A 23,827-nucleotide genomic window follows, 5' to 3' on the forward strand; every position below is an offset into this window, starting at 1 on the left:
TGAATAATCAATTAACCTAACAGCTAATTTTTTTTCATCTGTTACATTCTTACATTGATAGCTGACAAATGATCAAGTATGACATGAGATCAGGAAAGAGTAGCTATTCATTGACTAAATGGCTGGCACTACAAAATGACACTATATGACATCTGATGGCCAGTTCACCCTATTTTTTCTGAAGCCAATTTTACATTTTTCAAATTTTTTAATCCCATACATTAATATGCAAAAATTAAATTTCATCATACTTACTTAATATATATTAGTCCAGGAATTTTAGCTATTTTTTATCTTAACTCACAAAAAAATAAGGTTAATCAGAATTTTTGCTCAATTCCTCAACATGATATCATGAACAATAAATCCAAGTCCCCAATATTACCCCACCAGCATCCCTGTTTTTTTGGGACCATTTTCACAAACATTTACATAGCATTTTCAAAAATTTTGAAGAACATGCCATGGATGAAATATTATTTCTATTTTACCTAAAATGTTCTCAAATTGAAGGGAAACATTTCATAAACTAGAAAGAAAAATAAAACGTACGACTTTTTAGTGATTGGTACATGTGTCAACATCTCCTTGCCATTTTGAAATCTTTTTCGTGGTGCTTACATAAAATGTCTCCGGGCTAAAAAAGGGATGGAGAAAGATAAAAATATTTCCAAATAAATTTTTCCTCATTTATTTCCTCTCACAAATGTATAAATGTCCTCTTTTTCAGACTACCCTTGTGGCATCACAGCAATTACAATATTTATAGCACACACACCCGGCACAGTCCATGTCAGGGCACTCACTACCAGAGAGAGGACCATACAAAACTGTCTTTAATTGCTTTTAAGGGATCATTGCTCTGATTTCATTTATTTAATATTATTTTCTAGGGATATTTGTTGAAACTGACACTCTTTGAAGAAGAAAGAAGCATCAGCTGTAGAAACATTTGAAATACTTTGCAATCCGATTGATTGTACACTAGGTTCTACAGAGATGTTGACTGTACACTTATGCAGTTTTCTTTAGAGCTCATCTGTTCTATCACATAATTTTGGCGAATAAAAGACACAATAAACTTTATAAATGATTAAATTTGACACATTCAAGGTTTCAATGAAGGTTTCATGAGTTTGAAAGTTTCAATAATGTTTCTGTTTCATGATTTTTCGTGAAACTCTTAAGGTCTAAAGATTTGTGAATGGATAATGATTTCACTTAACTGTGAAGATATCATTATTTTGCCTCATTGTAAGGATGAGCTTTGTTTAGGAGTGCAAATACAGCCCAATTCACATTGTGTTTTTCCTTGATGGTATTTTTAAGAGGGGCTGTTTTGTTTTGGTGGCTACCTTCCTGGGCGTTGAGGATAGGCCTGGTATTATTTTTCCTTCCTATTTTCCTAATGGCTATCTGTATCAGCTAATGACCATTTAAAATCAACCCACCAGGTAATCAATCCATATTGCAATTGTAAAATTTTGAGTTTATTTAATTGAGAGGGAATCCATGGATGAAAGGACAGGTGATGGATGTGATTTAATCATATAGGGAATAAACCTGTTCATATCCAATATGTACCCCAAATTAAAGCACCCATGCATGTGAGGATATGGACAAGAGAATTGTCAGAGTAATGTGAGAAAAAATATTTCTCACATTACTTTCCACTCAAATGAACTCAACAGAAAGTGGATTTTATGTTCCAGAGCTGAGACAATCACTTTTAAAGGGTTTGGTACCAACTTAAACAAAGTTTTATCTGCTATTTCTTTACAAGATGAGGCCTTGAAATATGCTCGTAACAGCCAGGTCCTGCAAAATAGCTGCATTGCTCGGGATCAAACAGATACTCTCATAATGGTGTCTTGTTTCTTCATGAAAGGTGTGATCAGCAGCAGAACTTACTCCAGAATATCTTCGTGCATGCTGGTGCAGCTTTTAAAAGACTTAGGGATTTTGGGGTAGTTATTCTCCATGATAAAATTATGAAGAGTCGAAGTAATTTCAAATAAAATACTCATATACACTAGTAGGAAGATTGGCATAGCACAGACCTGAAGTATCTGTATGCCTCATACAATTTATCATATATCATGCTTCAAATGCATCTTCCTGAAATTCTAACAAGTGACTACTCCATAGCTTTCTCTTCTTCACTTTTTGATCCTTTCCCCTTTGCTATCAGAGCCATCACAACTGCAGCAGTGACTAAATGACCAGCAGGACTACATCTTCATCTGCACTTCTATTTGTAACTATTTCTCACATTTACAAAAAGTATAATGCTAGGTCATGAAAACTCAATTTTTTTCCCACACAAGTCATATTGCAATCAAAGTACCAAGTAGGGCACCATCTCAACTAACTCTGTTCATAAACCTGAAAACTATGTAACTTGGCCCATGAGGTGATGTGTCGTAACCAGCAGTGGGATGGGTAGGGCTTCTGCTGTTGTCATCACACGAAATACTTGCTAAGCACAATCAACAGCAGCAGCACAGAAGAGGACCAAACCAGTTAGAACAGGGGCATGGAATACAGGAATGATACAGTGGAGTGGGAAATAAGAAAATATGTAGAGGGAGATTGAGAGTAGAAATTTAGATGTTTTAGGGCTGTATGGGCTAGTTGAGATGGAAGGATAGCGGAGATTACTGGAGTGATAGTTACAGAGTAATACACAGCAGAGGGGATGAGAGCCAGCAAAGGGTGGCTATAACAATGAACAAAAAGGTAGGAAGAAGCATAGTTACCATAGAGCAAGTGATTGATAGAATATTATTAGGTTTAGTAAAATGTGAACCAAATAAATTGGTCATTGTTCAGGTAAACATGCCACCTAGCAATTATGAGGAAGAAGAAATCCATAGGGTATAAGATCAGTTAGAGGATATGATCACATGTATTCCAGGGGGAAATATTTTCATGGAGATGGGAGATTGGAATGTGATGGTATGTGAAGGAAGAGATGTTGATGAGGTAAGGGGACTCCAGTTGAGGAAAAGGAAATGACCAAAAGCAGTACAGCTCTGCAGGAGACATGGGTTAATCAAAACAAACACTCATTCAAGCACCACAGTAGGCAAAGATTTTCATGGGAAATGCCCAGAGACTCACTAAGGTATCACTTAGACTATACTACAGTTTGGAACAGAATTATGAACCAAATGATTAATAAGCAGTTTCCCAGGAGAAGATAGGAATTCAGATCATATTTTAAAACTAATGAAATAATGTCAGATTCAAGAGGATAAGACAAGAAGCACATTTGAGGAAATAGAATGTAGAAGCATCAAAGGAAATGATAAGCAAGCTGTCAAGGGAAATATGAGTTAGGACATGAGGCGCAGCACTACAGAGGCAAATGTGAACATATCAGAAGAGGAATGTCAAAAGGCACAAAATGTTAAAAAAGCATGGTATCAATATCTGTGACGATTTTTGGAAACTCAGGCCAATGTGGACATAATGCCTTGTATGGAATGGTTGAGGTTAAGGAACACTTTGTAAAGCATTCAATAATCAACAATGACATTCAGGAAAAATTGGTTGAGTTTTTTTGTTAAATATCAGCCATAAAGATGATCATTTTATCAATCCTAAACACATTAAAGTTTAAATAAATGTTATCGTTAAAATCATACTGCGAATTTGGTGATTTTATTGCCTTTTGAAAATTCGCCATCCGTACTCTGTTGTGAGTAGGCCCTCAACTTGGGAAAAAGTAACCCATTTATATTGAGAGCCAGAGGCTACTTCTGATCATTGACAGGTTATGCAGATTCTGCCTTTCACAGGACTCATAAAATATAATTAGATGACAAAAACATATCTCATGCAATTGTTGCAAACTATAGAGCCATTTAACATTCATAAGAGGGTAAGTGAATAAATAAATAAGGGGCAAATTTCAGCTAGACAAACATAGGAGCTGTTACAAACTTCCACCACACAGTCCTAAATTGGCCCCAGTGATTTTCATCCATTTGGGCCACTAAAATATCATTTCAGGGGGCCAACATTTTGAAAATGATGATGCTGCAGGCCATTGTTCACTCAAGCAAACAATAGTCTTATTTGCTGCTGGCTTGTATCAAGGACTTGTAAAGAGATGGGATAGTTGCTTGCATGTACTGGGTGAACACGCAGAAAAGTGAATTTAAATTTCAGGAGATTAACTTGATTATTGCCTCTTTCCAGTGTTGCGAGGGTTTTATTAACAGATCCTCGTAAATAAAATTTTTAAATTCAGGTCTTTATATAAATTCTGAGATGTCATATTTTTTCCAAATTGGACTTAAACTTTTAGGAAGCTCAGAAGTTAACAGAGGCAGAGTGATGACCTCATAAAAAAATTATGAATAATACCATGGGTAATAACATAATGAATATTAAGCAACTCTCTCGCTATGTCATCTGAAAGTTTGGGTGTTTCTCCCAAATCAAGGTGTCTAAAGTACAAAGTCTCCATTTTTCTGTGAGTTAACCTTAACTTTCTCCATTACCCCTCCTATGCATGCATTAGGAGCCATTTGCCAAACTGTTTCACTGGACTGGCCTCCTCCTTCTCTCAACTTCTTGGGTTGACTACCACATCACCTTCCTTTAGGTACTTATCAATATCCAGCATCTACCCTGGGACTAAGTTCCTTGCATGTGCCAAACTTAACAGAGGTTACTCCGGTCATTTGTCATTACCCACCTCAGCTGTGCTCCCTGTGTTTAGAAGATGATTGACCCTTTTGAGAGGGACATGAAATTGGATAGAACACAATCTGCAAACATCTTTGTCTTGAAAATCAAATGCCCTGGCCAGCTACTTATTCACCAAAACATTATGTTAGAGCAGTTAGTCATTTTCCTTTAATGCCATTTTATTAGGAATGGAGGGATGCTAGTTTTTTCTTATCTGTTCTAAAACCTTTCTGATCATTCCTAACGTCAATCCAATCCTCCCAATAATGCTCAAAAATGCCTGAACATAATCTATTAGTATTTCTCTGTCACAGATGTATTTACCAAATTTCAGACCTTCAACTGAAGTTAATAAAGGTAGTTATTTAGATATGGACCACTCGATTCAAAGTGCTGATTCCACCACAGACTACATCATAAGGCCAATCCAAACTTGATGACTGTAACCTTACGAAATTTTCATCATTCAACACATACTTAAAGCCCTTGAATATGACATGATAATTCAGGGAGGTGACATGATTCATTTTACCCACTTGTGCCACATAGTAGGATGATGTAGGTACTGTAGTAATTCACAAGACAGCTATGGGATCAATCAAAACCTTTCAAAGTGTGAGACGAAGATTTTTCCAGCAGTCTTGGAGCTCCTTACAAACAATGCCATTTCTATCTACATAAATACAACAGAAACTGGAGGCAAACCAAAGATTTCAGTGTTTCAAAATTTTAAACTCGTACACACCAAATTATATAAATACTTTCCCATAGCAGATGATAACCTACAACATTATTATTACATACTACTATTACTTCATAAGAGGAGGAAAAACAGCCATTGATATTTGATGAAATACAGCTCCATTTTGTCATCAGTTTGGTGACTTTAACAAACTAGCAAACTAAAGCAACTTTTTCTCACACTAAGATTTGGGGCTCAAAGTAGCTACCAGCAAGGCATTGGACAGGATTTCCTTATGCCATAAGGCATAAGCTTTTAAAAACATGGTAAACTTAACTAAACTTAATGTTTCCACGCCATAATAAACTCCATTCCATATCAAAGTTTTGACGAGCCACTTTTTAACATATTGACTTAACATCCCTGTCATCTCCCTTCTTATGAAAACGTTTTTGCATAGTGTAATAATTTTTCTCATGTTCCTTTTACTTTGACCATTTCAGTCCAAAACACTGCCAAGATAGATAAACTGTTCCACTGACTCTAGTTTATGAACTCTTCCTATAATATTTAACTCAGCTTTCCTCTTTCTCAAATACTCATGAGTTATGGAATAACCCCCGGATAACATTCAAATGGAAATACTTTAAAGTTATGCTCAGATATTTCTAATGGCAACAGTGTGTGATAAAAAGATCAAGGAAGTAAATTTTGATCAATTCTTAAGTGCAATTGGTTCATAAGCTTTGGCAATATATTTCAACATCCAAGCATAGAGATTCAGAAAAATCAAGCTAAAAGCAGTAATTAATTCCTTTGACAGCCATTTCTGACCTCAAAAGAATGTAGTCAATCAGCAAATGTCTATCTCCAAAAGAAAGCAGATAAAAACTGAAACAATACCTCACTAAACACAACAAATTTAAGGAGGTTGGCATCCTCATGTGAATTTGGTGATCAAGGAGAGATCCTAAAAAAGAGAGAGGATCAGCCTTAGGATTTACAAGTGTGTCTATTTTACTTCCAAACCTAAAACTCAGCAAATCTGTGAAACACACTCATGGAAAAGAGCAGGCCTGAGCAGTTGCCATAGCAATAACAGCTATCAGGAATGAGGTAGCCGACATTCAAAAAGGACACCACACAGAGGAACCAAGCCGGGAGGAGCATAAAGATGGGAAGATCCATAAAGGAGCAAGAACTCTTCAGAGCATAAATAAATACCTAAATAGCCCATTAAAAGAAACGATAGAAACTGTACATTTATTTACATAAATGCAGCCAGTTTCACCTTGAGAAGTCATTTTCTGGCAATATTCTGAGATATGTAGCTCAATATATGTATAAGAGGCACAGGAAGAAGGGGAGGCAAGGATATTTTGAGGAGAAGACTCATGAGTAGGTGGGTGGAGGGCAGAGCACTGGACCTAGGGAAGACAGAGCGGTGGAAGGGTAGGTGAGCACTGACAGACAAAGGATGCGTGCTGTCCCAGAAGAGGTTGGCCCTTGAAAGGGTGCTAGTGGAAGTGATATTTTGCAGACCTTTGAAACGTCTGAAGGAGAGAGGAAGGAGATTCTTATGTTCATCAATACTTCCCTCACCTTCCCTTTACCCCACCCAAATTCCTTCCTTCTCCAGTCCCTCCTCAAAATATATACCTCTCTCCTCCTAACACACTTCCTATATACCAAGATGAATGCTTCAGAATCTTGCCCGAGAATGCATTATTAAGTAGAAACCAGTTGCACAGGTCCCTTAACCAATGGCAGGAAAACTTTTTAACTTGCCTAATCAGAGATATGAGGTTTAAGAGTTCCATTTTCCAATGGTGCATATTTAGTGAAAAGCAGTTTTTAACTAATTATACTCCAAATTCAGGAACATCCTTAAAAAAGCCTAGTGGAATACATGAAAGGACATCCATTATCCTAAATTAATGTTACTAATTCTTTATCACACATTTTCTGTTTCAAATTTTAACTGTTCATTTTTGATTATATTTTTTTCAAGGAAAATCCTCCAAATAATGTCAGTCATGATGTCTTTGCATTTTTTCTTTTGAATTCCAAACACAAGAGGTTTCCAATGTATATAGCACAAGAAAGGTGTTTTTTGTATCTCTCTACCCCATTACTGTCCTTTCCTCAAGGTGCAGGTATATTGGAAATCTACACAATGCTACCCAGTATTTTTCTTGGGATTCTGAGGTTCAACGTACTATTCAACACATGTTTAACTCTGCAGCCGTATATCTTTTATAAATTTCATTCTTATCAATTCCTTGTTTTCGGGGTGAAATTGATTCATTAGAAGTAGACAAATGAGACGTCCAAATTTCCAGAAAAGAATGTCATCAGCTAAATTTTATTTCCTAGGGCCGCAGAGAACTACACATTTTGTCTAATACATCTATAAAACCCTTAGCTGATGCTATTGTAGAACATTATCATTGCAGGTTTCCGTCTAATGACCTGTTGTTTCACAATGGAGAAACCATATAAAACCAAATGCCTTTTTTCTCTTGGGGATGTATGAAATGAGAGAGATGACTAATGTGAGTCTATATAGTGACTAGGTCACTGTTCTTGTTTTAGATGAAGCAAATTCAATGGAAATTTCCCTCTTTATTTTTTGCTACAGTTCTACCATATTTGACTTGCAGCCCTGTAACTTTTCAACCAACTGAAATGAAGTGAACCAATTATCAATAGTAGTGCTCATATTGCAACCAAAGTAAGGCTCTGATAACTGCAGCACAAGTTGGCTTAAAGGCTTTACCATCTTCCTCTGACTGTGATTCCATCAGTTTATTTTCTCGTGAAGCCATAATCTAAATGACTATTTTCTTGCCTTAGTCAAATGAATCCTCTTCCAAAATTACTTGGCAGGCTTGTCAGGGATTAACTATTTGAAATGGCATTGACCACTAAAGGAAATTGGCATTTTATCAATCCAAGTTGTAATACCTAAATAATCACAATATAGGGTGTTACCATTGAGAAATTGCAATAATCCCTAAATTGGAGCAAAAGGATCACTTTTGCACCTCTGCATTTTATCTTCTGTGTTTTCAAAGTTAAGACATACAAGTGGAACAGAAAACTGTTGTCCAGACAAGAACAATTGAAAAATTCCTCCACTAGTTCCATCTGTTTGAAATATGCAACATACATCTTCATTGATTGGTTTGAAAACTGGAGCATATGCAAGAAGACCAAAAAGAACTTTCAATTTTATAATGTCCAAATGTTGAAGCGCTGATTTACTTTTTCTTTTCCATTTATTTTTCAGAGTACAAAGTTTGACTTTCACCCAATAAATTATCAAATTCACTATTGCAGCTTCTAAGATGTGTCAAGGAAATACCAGGCTCTACTTTCTCACATATAGATTTCACTTCAGACTTCATACTTGGATTAATCAAAATCAATGCTCCTAAAATTGACCTGCAGTCTTACTTAATTTGCAATTTTATTCAATCCACATGCAGATAACTTTGTGAAACTGAAAATTCTGAAGAACAAATGAATTATTCATGCGCACTCACTTTTGAAAAATTTTGCATTGTTCCAGGCTGCTTGTTCACAGAAGTGGTTCTTCAGTAGTGTGTTGACAGGGAATGCAAGGATTGACAATGATGTTAACATCTTTAAAGTCTCTCCCATTATGCAATGTTTTCAAAATTTAGATATTTATTTTCCAAAAGATTCGCATGTCATTGACATAATATGACATGATATTGACACATCATATGGAATCCATCACAGCCTAATGGTTTCTTCAAAAGACAATGGCCATCTCTCTGCCAGGCAGAATGCTCTGCAATGTTTGTTTTTCATCAGTAAGAATGTCTATTGAAAGATCTTTTGCACTATGGCAGACCCAATGCCATAGCATACCAAATGTTCACCCATAGTTACATTAGAGAAGATTCCCATACATTTGGTTACATCATTTGTTTCACACAATGCCCGCATTTTCAGAGGGGATTCAATTAAATTTTTGAGCACCTACACTGATTTTGATAGAGGTTCCAACTATTGCTCCAATAACAAAATGTTGCCAATGAGTAATTCTGACTTTGGTGTAACTCACCCTAAGGTTTAAACTGATGGTTTCTAATTAAAGGAAACAGTGGGCCAACTAAGTGTGAACAATTCTGGTTTTCAGTCAGGAAATTGATGCTGAAATCTCTACTTATAATTACATTGTTAGTGCTATTATTGCAACAAGACTTTATTTTCCAACTGTTTGATGAACAAATTTACATCAATGTCAGAAGATTAGTTAATACATCACATTTTACAGGACACATTGTAAAGTCTTAGGTTTATTGCTCATCAAAGATTTTTCAATAGACATTAACTGATGAGGATTAATGTCAAGATTAGATTTGATGAAAATATCAGCTACACTAATGGGCATGGATCTGCAGAAAAATGATACAATATTATACCCAGGCTAATGTATCGTTACAAGTTCAGACTCAATAAGCCAGAGTTCAGTTATACAAAGGATACCTAGGGAGATATAAGCTGGAGTTGCCAAGAGTTCATTAATATTGTTTCAAAAATTTTGGATATTAGCATGTAGCAACTTCACCTACAGTTGGTAGGTTGGTTCCTTTATTACATAAATTACTTGGCTTTACTACATGTTTGTTGGACATTACTACAAAATCAATTACAGTTATATTACAATTAGGTTAGCCAGTCTACCCTATATTTCATTTCCCTTTTGATAGAACAGATTTTGAACTCGTTCAATAACTTTACCCAGAATATATAAACCTTATCTATTTAAATGTAAATGACATCTGCCAAGTTAATCGTTCATTTATGTGGGAATTAACTAACAGGTAAATAACTTTCAGGGCATTACAAGCCCACCCTATTATTTTTGTTAATATTTTCACCTTTGATACCTGTGACTAATGTCCCTTCTTATATATGTGTCCCTTCTTATATAGTATGGAAAAGTGTTCCTTAGAGAAACGTGTTACCCGCCTCCAAACGGGAATATCAAAACCCAAGTCCTTTTGACTAGATAGCATTAATTTATTTTGCCAAAATGTGCGATGTTTACGTAATAAGATAACGGAGATAGAGGCAATAGTCAAACATGGTGGCTACAATGTGCTATGTTTCAATGAGCACTGGATCACGAAAAATGAATTTGATGTGTATAAAATTAGTGATTTTGGCTTAGCATCTTTCTACTGCCGATCTGTAGCAAAAAACGGTGGTACCTGTATTTATGTCTTGAAAGGTATGCCCTTCAAGGTAATTGACTTGGACAAATTCTGTCTGGAATTGCACTTTGAAATATCTGCGATCATATTGAAGGACCTGAATTTGATCATTGCTTCTGTGTATCGCTCCCCTAATGGTGTTTTTGAACACTTCTGCAATCAACTGGAACTAGTACTATCCCTATTCTTGACTCTGAAAGCCAATATCATAATTTGTGGAGATCTCAACATTGACATAACACTAAAAACTAGTGATTGTCAGGTTCTTGAAAATCTTTTGCTTTCTTATAATTTATACTGGGCAAACAAACAGCCTACTCGACTTTCTGCCTGCCTAGATAATGTAATTACCAATTATGGTCCTGAACTGTACAGTATAAGTGTTATTGACTATCTCCTATCTGACCATCAAGGTATAAGCTTCACTTTTAATACTCAAATAACTCAAAAGATATATCCAAATAGAGGTAAAACCATAATTGTGAGGCCTATAACAATAGAAGGTTTAGAGAGTTTCCAACTGCTTCTATCTTGTATTGATTGGCATGGTTTTTGCACAGACTCTGTAGAACAAACATGTTTCTCAAGTTTTTTAGGTAATTTCCTAGGCATTTTTGAGCAATGCTTTCCTAAAAAAATTCTAAACTCTATCCCCACTAAAAATAAAAAAATCTCTGGTATACTGGGGAGTTATTAGTTCTTAGAAATGATTTACTTAGTTACTATCACTCTTACAAAACCAGTGGAAGCCGGCATGACAAAGAGGCCTACTTGAAATACAAAAGAGATTATTATAATTTAGTTAGGTGTGCAAAAAATAATGCTTACAAGGATTTTATATTGAATGCAAAAAATAAACAAAAGGCAGCATGGAGTGTAATCAATCAAGAAGTTGGTCATGGTAATGGAAAAGAAAATCTTCCTTTCACCCCAGATGCTGTAAATAATTTTTTCTTAAAAGCTGTTGAAGACAATTTGTTCTCTCGAAAAGTTGATGCTGCCAATATTGGTAATATGCTGCAAAATCTTCCTCCGAATAATTTAAATTTTAAATGGAATTTTGTTACTCCACTTGATATTATATCGACTGTTAAAAAATTTAAAAAATCCAACAGTAAGGATATTTATGGTCTTTCTAACTCCCTAATAAAGGACATTATTGTGCTCATTGCGGAACCATTAGCAATGTTAGTCAATTTATGTTTTGAGACAGGAGATTTTCCAACGGCTCTAAAATATTCCAAAACAGTACCTGTCTATAAGAAAGGTGATAAAGATGATTTAGCTAACTACCGCCCCATTTCCATAGTCCCCGTTTTTGGTAAAATTTTTGAAGCTATTATGAAAGATCAAATATGTAATTTTTTTGAGTTAAATAATCTCTTTTCCAAATCCCAGTACGGCTTTCGATCTGGGAAATCTACAATTTTGGCAGTAGAGTCCATAGTTAATTATGTCATTAATGCATTTGAAGAAAAGGAATCAGTCTCAGTGACACTATGTGATCTTAGTAAGGCCTTCGACTGTGTTAATCATTCAATATTACTAACAAAGCTAGAATATTATGGTATTAAGGGAGTTGCACTGAAACTAATGAAGTCATATTTGGATGATCGCCACCAATTGGTTGAACTTGATGGCTGTCGGTCTGCAGCTCTTAAAGTAAAATGTGGTGTACCACAGGGCTCTGTGCTTGGCCCAGTACTTTTCATTATCATGATTAATGATTTGCCCTGTAATATGAAACCTAGATCTGTTTTATATGCTGATGACACTACTTTTGTACAAAAGTGTCAACATCCAGAAGATACAAAGTTACGATCTAGCCCTACCCAAAAACAGGCTAAGGAATGGTTTGATGTTAATCATTTACAATTAAATACTAACAAAACTCAGCATATTGTGTGCAGTCTTAAATCAAAAACAACTAATATTGAAACTGCTAAAATACTAGGAATTTATATTGATACAAAACTTAATTGGGAGACTCACATCAGTCAGACCTGTAATAAACTTAGTAAAGCTGTTTATATGTTAAGAAAGCTCAACTTTATCATTTCAAATGAGTATCGTTTAACACTTTACCATGCCTTCTTTCAATGTCATTTGAATTATGGTGTTGAGTTATGGGGTCATTCCCCTCATGTTAAACAAATTTTGCTACTGCAAAAGAGAGCTATTCGCTCTCTTGCTAATATACCACCACGTGATTCCTGCAAACCTTTTTTTATTAGGTATAGAATCATGACTGTATTTTGTTTGTATATCTTTAAGGCTCTGATTCATGTGAAAGTTAATCTAGAAACTTACCAATTAAGATCCAACCTCCATAACTATTCCACAAGAGGTAAATCGAATCTAAATACTACTTATTGTAGATTGTCATCAACTTACAACACATTTCACAATATGAACATACGACTGTATAACTATCTGCCTACTCAGTTGAAATCAGATGGTATCCAGAGTTTCAAGAATAGGGTATATACCTGGTTACTTGCTCACCCACTTTACTCATTGGATGAATTCTTTTGTGACAATCTTCATCACATTTAAGAACTTATGTTTATATATTAAGTAATATTATGATTGATGACATTTAATATGGTTGTACCATTTTTAAAATGAATAAAGTATTATTATTATTATTATTATTTACAATAATCCTAGTATTAGGGAAGTTCATTTTGACTATTCAGATCAAGATGTACAAGTCACATGTAACTTCTTTGGCACTGTTAGACTTTTTTATGCGATTCGTACCGGTATGCAAAATTACCAGTCCTTGTTACTGGTCAGTTGCCCTATTTTCAGGCTGAAGTACTCTATTATTATTCTGCAAAAAACATACTTTTCTATGGTTTCAATGTTTGATGATTGATTCACCAAGAATCAAACCAATACATAAAGCAGAACTTAGCGCACATGGGGAAGATGGGGGGATACGGTTAGAGATTCCAGAAAATGGGGCTCCTGCTGGACATTTCCCCAGCTTTCTACACTTTTCACATTAGACCAATGATATTTTACTTGGTTGCCTCCTTCAGGATTAGGCACACAATTCTTCCCACAAAACTTTTCATTTGCTGCATCCAAAGCATTATCAGAAATTTTGCAGGGGAAGTCAAACCTATTACCTGCAGCGAAGGACACATGTTGATTGAAGACATCTTGTTTAGGCCAAAACGTTATATGCATTCTCTGGGAAAAATAGATTAATTGATCGTACTTGTACAAATTCTTAAAATTCTTCAAGATAACTCCCCCTGCATCAATACACATGCAGATATGAGTCTGCCACACCCGGAAGGCACCCTGAAACTCGTCAATGGGAATGTCTCTCAGGAACGCTGTAACATGCTTTAGGATGTTTTCCTCAGTCTCCCAATGCTTTCCTTTCAGCTCTCTCCTCAGTCGGGGAAACAAAAATATGCCACACTGAGCTAAGTCGGGACTGTAAGGGGGTTGGGTGGCCACTGAGGTGTTGCTCCAGGCCAGGTAGTTGGTAACAACAAAGGATGTGTGGCTGGGGGCATTTTCATGATCAAGCGAACACTGCATAGTGCCGTGTTACAAAGACAAAAAGCACACTTCACACAGAGGCACATCTTTCCACTCAGACTGCTAGGAGCAAACTGGCAACCAGCTGTATTGGAAGGGCGGACCCTCCACCAAATTTTCCTACTGGTTTTACTGTGCTGCGATGGATATTTGCGGCACAACAAAAGAATGCACATTCATTTCATAATGGACAACGTATGTTTCCAAAAAAGTTTTACTTTCCAACATGACAAGTTTCATTCAGAGGTATTCCAGTGCCATTATCCCTTCTCTTTGATGCTCTTTTGGAGGTGCTGCAAAGTACTCTTCTACAGCCAGAATTGCTTCTTGGTTGGATGAAAAACACTGACCAGTGAGGAAACTTTTAAGTTTTCGGCAGAGGTACGAGGGAGCCGGATTCAGGGAATAGGGTGGATCTTGCAGCACTTTATAGTGCAAATGCCTCAATTTTACCATTGCCAAGACACTGTTATGGGCAGGTGCATTGTCCTGATAGATAACGGTTTTCTTCTCTCCAAGCCATATCTCCTTTCATGAATTCAGGCATCCAGTTCCATTAGAAGATTAGAATAATACTCTCCAGTTAATGCTTTACCTTTTTCAAGATAGTTGATCAGGATAATTCCTTTCATATCACAAAAAATTAACGTCATGACCTTTCTCACTGATGGTATCCCATCTTTATTTTCTTCAGAGCTGAAGAACCTCCCGCTATCCACTGCATGGATTGCTATTTCGATTCTTGTGTATAATGATGAATCCATGTTTCATGTATTGCCACATATCAATGTGAAAAATCACTCTTGTTTTTCAAAAAGCACTGTTTGGAAGGTGTCACCCAAATGCATTTTTGATTGACACAATACAGGTGGCACCCATCTTGCGCAGATCTTTGCCACATGCAATTCCTTGAGCGAAATATAACCCACACATTCTTTTGATATCCCTACAGTATTAGTAATTTCATACACCTTCGTCTGCCGATCCTCCAAAATCATTTCATACACTTTTTTAATGATTTCTGGTGTGGTTGCACTTTTCCGACATGGATCAACTTGGGAGGATTTCACAGCCACGTTTAAAATAGGCCACCAATTTCTTCATGGTGGACGTAAATGGAGAAGAGTCCCCATAAAAATTTAGAATTCTCAAATGAATTTCAGTTAGCATTACCATGAATTTTTTTCATGGCATGATACTTGATTTTTACCATTTCTGACAACACATGCAACACAACTGATTCAAATGACTATCTACAGTGAATGGCAGGATGGAATTGATGGGCAAGGCTCATAACTATTCAGACCACCCTAATAGCCCTTCATCATCCCATAATGGATTTCCTCAACATTAACTTTTACATACCTGTAATGTAGTTAGAATACTCATGATATTTCATTCCCTTAACGACTCTTGTAGATCATATTTTGCAGTTTTTACTATCATTTTTTTCAATTACGAACTCCATTAAGAACTCTGCCATTTGAATGCAGAAATTCCAAATTGTAAAAAACAATGGCCTTGACTTGATTGTTCACTTTGAAATGTTTGCATTTTAATGCATATTAGCAGAAAACTTCACTAAAAGTTACTGTCGTGGGATATCCCGCAGTTCTTTGAAATTGACTCTACCATTTGGTTTTATTTGATGTAACCTCAGATAAATATATCAATTATTATTATGACTGACACACATTTATAAATTTTTTAAATGAGTCACATTTACTAATGAAAGAGTGATTCAGTAATAATAGCCTTTAAATGGACTTCTTCCCCTTATGAAATGGGTAGTCTATAAGCAGCTCCAAGAAAAGATTTTCTATGTAATGTGTAACCACAAGAGCACCTCCAAATTTTGGAATCGGTTATTATCCATAAATACTGTGGAAATGAATAGTATCAATTCCATACTTTTCATGCATAGCTTAGGGGGTGTCCAAAAGAAGGCATTCTTGGATTCCGATAACACCTAGGCTCTCCCTCACCTCGCCTAACCAAGACCATTTTCACAGACCCCCTCCCCACTAGTTTTATATTGCTGCCTAGAATTTTAACAATCCCCTAAAATACAATAAAATATGACTTTTTTAAACGAAAAATTAATTTAAATTCTTTTCTAAATATTACTTGGATATATATTGCCATACTATATATAATATAGTATGGCAATAAATACATGTAATTAGCATGAAATGATTAGTTATTACATAAAAAATATTCTAGGAAATTGCACTTTAGGTGCACTAAGACATGTATTTTACAAATTACCGTATTTTCCCATTGATAATGCGCACCTAGAACTTGGTAGTTATCATGAATTTGTATAGATACCGTGCGCCCAGGGCTTCATAGTCATCTTTAAAGTGTATAGTTAAGGCGCATCTGTGTGGGTATATATATGCGCGTAAATATTAAATATGGTCGTAAAAATTATATATATTGTGTTTAAAAATACATCTATATCCATACACTAATACATGGTAACAAACAATGAATATATGAAATTATAATTGCCCGTGGATATATCTACCGTAGGTATACAGAAGATTAGGGCCAGGCGATTGAAATTAATTCCAAATAACAGAAGGATCAAAAAATAAACAATATTTACAAGCCAAAACAAAATGCCGTCTGATTGCTTTTTCGCTATGATTCGTAAGTCGAAACGAAATAGGTTTGTGCGCCCTTTTATTTGTTACATAAATTAACTTTCAGCAAATCAAATATTAAAAAATTAGAGAATGAATTCAATGGCATTTTATTGTTTTGTTTGCATTACTTTGCTTGGTCAGTAAAAAGTTTTAGGCAATATTTCAACGCAAGTGCTAGAGGATGAGGAAGCATTAACTTCGAAGAGTTAACTCGGTGATGTACCGGAAGAGATAATCAATGCATTTAATTCATTTAATGGTGATTCAGGTGACGAATTTCTTGGATTCGAGTGACTGCCTATCCTATCATATAATTATACGTACGTGTATATAATACGACGTACTCTCTGTCGTTAAGTACTATGTATTAGAATAAAGAATAGCTACGTATTAGATTAAATGAAGATTAGAAATTATTTGTTTCTTCTTTTACTCATGGATTTATGAGATGAAATTTCTGCAAAAGAGGCAGATCTGTATAAAATACAATGCAATTTAAAAGGCATGCTTACCCACCAATTTATTTTGGCGAGACTCTTCTTAAAATTATTGTGTGCATAGGTATGCGACTGTTTGGATTTTTTCAATTTTCATTAAATAATGCGCATCGTCATATTTTTCGAAATCTGAACATTTTTGCATAGATGACGCGCGCGTATCGATGGGAAAATGCGGTATATCTTAGTATAGCGATTTTTTTCGATCTCCCTCGGCCATAGGGTGAGTTTGAATTTACCCCAGACTTCAAGGGCATGTAATATATAATGAATAGTAAGTGCAAAATTCACTGTAAAATACAATTTTTCGTAATAACACCATTTCAGGCTAACATTTCTGGACTTATCACTTCTCATGGGTTACGGCATAAATCACTGAAATTATGTAACTGTGTAACTGGTAAATTTACATAATCAACATGAAATGGCTAGGAAACCTCTTCCCCTTCAATGACTTAATTCAAGTCTACAGGGGGCCTATTCACCAATTTGCACATCTTTTTCGGAGAGCCCCTTGGGCTACACCTTGTGTCGCTTTCGCATAACTTTTAAATATTTTTTGCCACTTCACCAACCTCTGTAATTATTAATAAATTCCCTTCTCTACCATCGTCGTTGTCATCACCAACTGTCACATTGTTTGCTGCTATAATAACATCCAGGCAAGTGACCAAGTATTGATTTTCCAATAGTGACATCCTCCATTTAAATTTATTCTTGAACCTTGAAGGATTTCTCTGAAACTTAAGTCATATAATTCTGGTTTGGAAAAGAGGGTAAAGCAGGGGATGTGCAAAACCTAGTTAACATCAAATTTGAATTAAGTCAAATTATCAAACAGAATTACGACAGTAAAGATCTCTTAAATGGATTCCAAAAACTGGTTGCTTGCATCAACACTTTCTTGAATGCTCAATTTTAAGGGCAGAAAATTTAGCAATTCTGTGGTGAATTCACTAAGTTTATAAGATGAATCTCTATAACTTTTAAATGATACATTTTCACGCATGCAACAGATGCATGTAGATGTATAGGAAGTTTAGTTTTACAGTACTATATCAACTGCATAAATAATGTACCAACATGGGTCGTCCGATAAATCATAAAGAAAAATAGAAAAAAATTATCTTGGGCAGATTTTTTAATTTTCCCACATTATCTTCTTTTAGCTTGATAAACTTTTACCAGCATTTCTCCAACTTTTTTAAGCTATCTAAAAAGTAAGATTTTGGAAGGTCCGCAGAAGGTAGGCATCTGTTTTGGTAATGACGACCTAATTCAACGTGAATCATTTTTCACTGAGCCATTTCTTCAAGTTTGGAAATTAAAAAATTCACTGGGGCCAAATCTGGTAGATATGGTGTATGTTGTAACAATTTGACCTGAAATTCCATAACTTTTGCATATGTAACTGTGCAGTTTGGTACCAGTGCATTGTCTTGATGGATGAGAATTTTTTTCTCCAATCTTCCAAATGAGGACTTTTTTCTTGATTTCTTTGCTCGGTGACAGTGAAATAATGACACATAATATCTCCATTTCTTGTTAATCCCTTTTGCAAGTGATCAATGTAGACGATTCCACGTTCATCCCAAAAAACTGCGATCATCTTGTCAGCCAATTCTGAGCCGGCTTTTAGAAACCCACTTTTCGACTGCCCCTTTGGTTCTGGAGTGTAACATGTAGAGTTTCCATGTTTCGTCAACAGTATATATCATGTTACTTGGGATTGCGACTGAGAAGCACTAAACCAGCCTCCAAATCGACCCCCGAGTGAAATTTTTTCTACACTGAGAGCAACCGTAGCACCCATTTTGCTGAGATTTTTTTCATAACCAATCTTTTAGCAAAATTGAAAAAAACTGTACCATCTTGTGATATGCCTGGGGCCTCAACTATTTCAAAAACTTTGATTTTTTGATCACTCTAAACCAAGTAGTGGATTTTATCAATCATTTTGCAAGAAGTCTCTTCCACTGTATGTCCAAATGATGTTCACATCATTTGTAGATTTGCAGCCTGGTTTAAACTCATTTGCCAAATAGTTAAAAGTCGCAAACACAAGGAGCATATGTGCCATGAAATTCATCAAACTTGTTTTTGACCTCTCTCAGTGTTTAGCCTGTAGCATTCAAGTGTTTAATCATAGGACGATTTTTCCATTTTTCTGAATAAACAAAAGCTTGTTGTTTCAATCAACTTTGTAAATGAAACCACATGATGGAACTAACTGAAACTTGAACAGTAGTCTAGTAAGAGATAAGGCTTACTATTAGCAAACTTTTTTCAATACTTAGAGTGCCATCTTTTGGATTTTCTGAGGAATTATTGAATGACTACATATATTACAAACTTACTGAGATTACATGGCCCAAGATATTACATTTTAATGTTAACATAAGGAAAGATTAACTCCTAGTGGAAGTTGATAAGTGCATTAAATGTTGATACTGACATTCTTTTCTTCTCTTATCAGTGCTTTATCTTCCACAGGCAATTCATTAAACATACTTGTTTCCGCACAGACTCTCAATATTGTCAAATATATGATTTGTATGTCATGGATGGAGACCTTCCAAGGTTTCCCTCAATTACTACTGCAATATTGAGCATGGGATTAAATTATTATATGATGTTTATTCTGCAATATGTCATCTTTGCACACCACATTGTTGTGGGAATCCTTGATATTTTCAGATGAACTGAAGAAGGAAAAGACATGAAGAAAAAGTATCAATTTCACCTAAGTCATTACATAAATAAAGAAAATTAACTGCAACTTTTGGAATTCCCATGTGAGCTGGTAGCTTCATGCCTATGCCACATTATGTGGATAATGATGAATGTGGTATGTCAGCTAGTATCACTACAAATGCATGGATGTTGATGGCCAATGATGGCAAAGTGTGGTAGGAGAATTCAGTTTAGGCATAAGGAATCACCACTGGATGAACATCATTGAGAAAATTGTAGGATAAATAGTAGAATTGTAACAGAAAAATTATCAGCGGATGTTGAAAAGGCAATGGGATATTGATGATGGCGATAGGAGGAATGCTGAGAAAGTGAGGTAGATGGAGGAAAAGAACATAATTTTTTTGATGGAATTAAGGGAAACAGCAGGTAATACACAGAACTAAATAATGTGTTATTACCATAAGTAGGACGCGGTTCAAGGATATTTTGTGTCAACCTAGTTGGAGCTTACAGGAGCTCAGTAGAGTGCAATGCCATGGCCCATAAAAAGCCTACACTAAACCAGTAGACTCCAGCTAATAAATCATGTATATAAACCAAAAATATCCACCATGTCTGTCTATAGTCTAATATTATCACTTGAGTCATTACCAACTCAGGTGTGAGTAATTCGTCATGCTAAGAGCCAGTCAAACCTGTACATTATTGATTTACTACACAGTCCAATCTCTAAAGTAACTTAGTGCATACCAGGTACATACACTCAGTACCCATTTCTCAACCTTTGGAAAAAATTAGCAACATATTCATAAACTGCCATTGGAAGCTAATGGAATGCCACTGATATTGATGCACACACACTTGTGGCTACAGGCAACAAAAATATGGCTGTTGTGGATTCACTGTAATTATACTGTCTCAAACTGGGTATGAATGAAATGTAGAAGAAGGCTAAGTATTAAATTAGGGGAATATAGAGCAGACACCTTGCACCACACTCCCATACCTTAAGGCTCCTCTTAACCACCACTGTCTGGTTAACAGAAGTACATTGTATCTATGCTAATTGTGAAGTGCTTGAGAGTGTCATATGTGTTGAGCAGAGAGTCATTACAATAAAATAAATATGAAATGAGCTTCTATAACCTGAGTTAATTTCAACAAAGCAGAAAAGTTCATTAGGGTGTGACACCAAACATGTTTGAAAAGGAATTAAATACAGGTGTGATGAATTGTGGTGGAATTAATTCATCACTGAAAATCACACCAAAGAGAGAATACAAGACAGGTAAACCACAAGAACAACACACTCACCCTAAACAGGTGAATACTCAACTGTGGCTCCAACAAGGGTCCCAAAAGGTATGGCTCCTGTAGGTCAAAAGATACTATGCATCTTGTGTGGAAGTCAATTCCCCAACAGGATGGACTTGCAAGATTCATTCTAGTAAACATTCTGCTTTAGCCCAATTAATTTATGAAGTGGTGTTCCCCAAACACCAGTGACCACAATGTTGGGAAACCACAGACTAGTAGCCACATTCACCCCAAAAATCTCACTGACACACAAACACAAGGTTGGCGACTACTAGTGTTTTAGGTATCCTTGAATGCTAAAGAGACAAGACAAGACTGAAGCTCAACAATCATGTTTGTTTCCTCTTTTCCCTCCAGTTTCCTAACTACCCCTCGTTGACCCTTTTTCCATTGTGACTTATGTCACAGCTCTCTTCTCTAGCTCTTGCATCTAGCTAGCATCACCTATCGGCATAGTATATATTTAGTATGCTAGTTAGTGTGTGTGCACTTGTGTGTGAAGGTGTCCGGAAATCTACCCTTAGCATTTGATTCATTAAAGACAAGTTTTCTAGAGTCAAGGAAATATCACAGTAATGCTAGAGGTGCCCAATATGCTGAGGCTTTCACTGCAAGAGGTTTTACTTTAGTAGTCTAATTACATGTACATTCTACGGGTAGAAAGCTCGATTTCTCTCGGTAGTAATATAATAAAACTTAATTTTAATTATTTACCAGCACACAACACTGTGAGAGCATGAGGAGTATTTGAAATACCAATATTGTATTTAAAGGAATATAGGGGATGTATCCCCATAATACTTTGATTATAGCTGACTTTCCGGAACTTTAAATTAATATCTTTACAAATGTCACTAAAAAAATAGATCATGGCGGCTGAGTAATTTCTACTTCTCTATTTTCTCTAAACTACATTTATTAATATACCGGAATTACCTGGATCAAAGTCAAGAGGCAGTTCGGCCCGCAGGAGCGGCAGTTCTTCGTAATCTAGTTCTGAAATGTCTACATTAACGCCAGTCGATCGTAAAAGGTTAGAATCATGAGAGACAACCACTTTTCCATCCTTTGTCAAGTGGCAATCAAGCTCTAGCATGTCAGTCCCGAGGTCTACAGCACTGTAAAATACCCAAGAATCAAAGAGCAAGCCTATGCTTTGTTATGTAAGCAGACAAAATATAAGGTAATGAAGCTTACCGCTGAAATGCCTGCATGGTATTTTCATAATTTTCTCCTGCACCTGGACACAGATAGATGCAGTATATTTACTTATGCTCTCTAGAGAAACTAAATATTCTGATGACACGACTTAAGAAATAATTTAATATTTATAAAATTACCTCCTCGGTGACTGATATGTCTGCATTTAAACTTTGGTTTCCTTTCTTTATGAATAAGGTTTGGATACTTAAAAAATAAAAGCGAAGTGAGAATATAACCACCAATGACAGCTAAAGCAAAACCCATTCCAAACAGTTCTGTCATTGGTTTCAGAAATGTATTTCCCGTAAAGCAGCACAATACGCATTTCAAACTCCGAATACTTAATCTTGGTCCAGCCACAAGCGCTTTTCGTCGTTATTCAATGTGCAAAACAGCAATAATGTCGAGGTTAACAAAATACTGCTGTGAACTATGATAGGAATTTCTTCAAAATAAAATTATATACACGGAAAGATCATTTCTAACATACCCCAAACAAATCCCTAAACAAATAAATTCAAAGTCCTCAGCAGACGAAAAATTCAAAATAATGAATCACTATGGTATCTTATGAAAGTCAATTCTACAGACCCAGGGGATTACTCCAGTTACTTTCCGATGGAAATCATTAAATGGCATTTTATAGAGTTCATCCGTAGTACATGTCTCTTCCTTTAAAACAGCAAAAATTTAGGACAAGCCTCCGAAATGACAGTAATTATCGAATATGTCAATCCAGACAATACTCTTGTCCAGCTTTTCTTTTATTTGCAATGAAGACCAACGATATTAAGGTCTTTTTCGTCTTTAGAGACAAAGAGTAATAAGAACGGGACTAAATTTTAACACAGAGTCCATCAATCCTCCCATTTGAGCGATTAAACTCGTGGCTAACAGCGTTAGATTTACACTTCCATGAAAAGGCCTTTATCACTTACCAAGTTTTCTTTAAGAAACCCGCTTAAAGAGGGCGTTGTTTAACAATGAAGCTACGTCATAGTTACATACTTTGGTTGATAGATGACAATGGTGTCGCATTACTACAGCGTATTTTAATACCGTATTTCGAATATTGTTATTTATTACTACGGGTAATCCACAGCGAAGGCAGGTTTTGGGTGGATATTATCTACCAAACGGTACTGTGATAATTACTTTGAATTTTTCCAAGCAAACGGGATGGTGCGGTGACTGACATATAGACTTCCCACTGAAAGGGCCTGGGTTCAAATCCTGGAGACGGCTAATTTTTTCAGTGGTAATCCG

The 23,827-nt window shown here is 35.8% G+C and overlaps 1 protein-coding gene across 1 annotated transcript in view; it reads right to left on the reverse strand.

The window, feature by feature from the left end:
* LOC139692088 (lysophospholipase D GDPD1-like) overlaps positions 1-23,484 on the reverse strand; it is a 68,517-nt gene extending 45,033 nt beyond the window's left edge. The window contains exons 1-3 of the mRNA XM_071590119.1: positions 22,699-23,484; positions 22,556-22,598; positions 22,295-22,476 (exon numbers count right to left, since the gene is read on the reverse strand). Of these exons, the coding sequence (XP_071446220.1) occupies positions 22,295-22,476; positions 22,556-22,598; positions 22,699-22,843 (370 nt within the window). The 5' untranslated portion in view covers positions 22,844-23,484. The remainder of the gene's footprint in view (positions 1-22,294; positions 22,477-22,555; positions 22,599-22,698) is intronic.
* Between the last annotated feature and the right edge of the window lie 343 nt (positions 23,485-23,827).

Source organism: Hetaerina americana, unplaced genomic scaffold, assembly GCF_022747635.1.
Source record: "Hetaerina americana unplaced genomic scaffold, ioHetAmer1.1.p SCAF_4, whole genome shotgun sequence".
Lineage (NCBI taxonomy): Eukaryota > Metazoa > Arthropoda > Insecta > Odonata > Calopterygidae > Hetaerina > Hetaerina americana.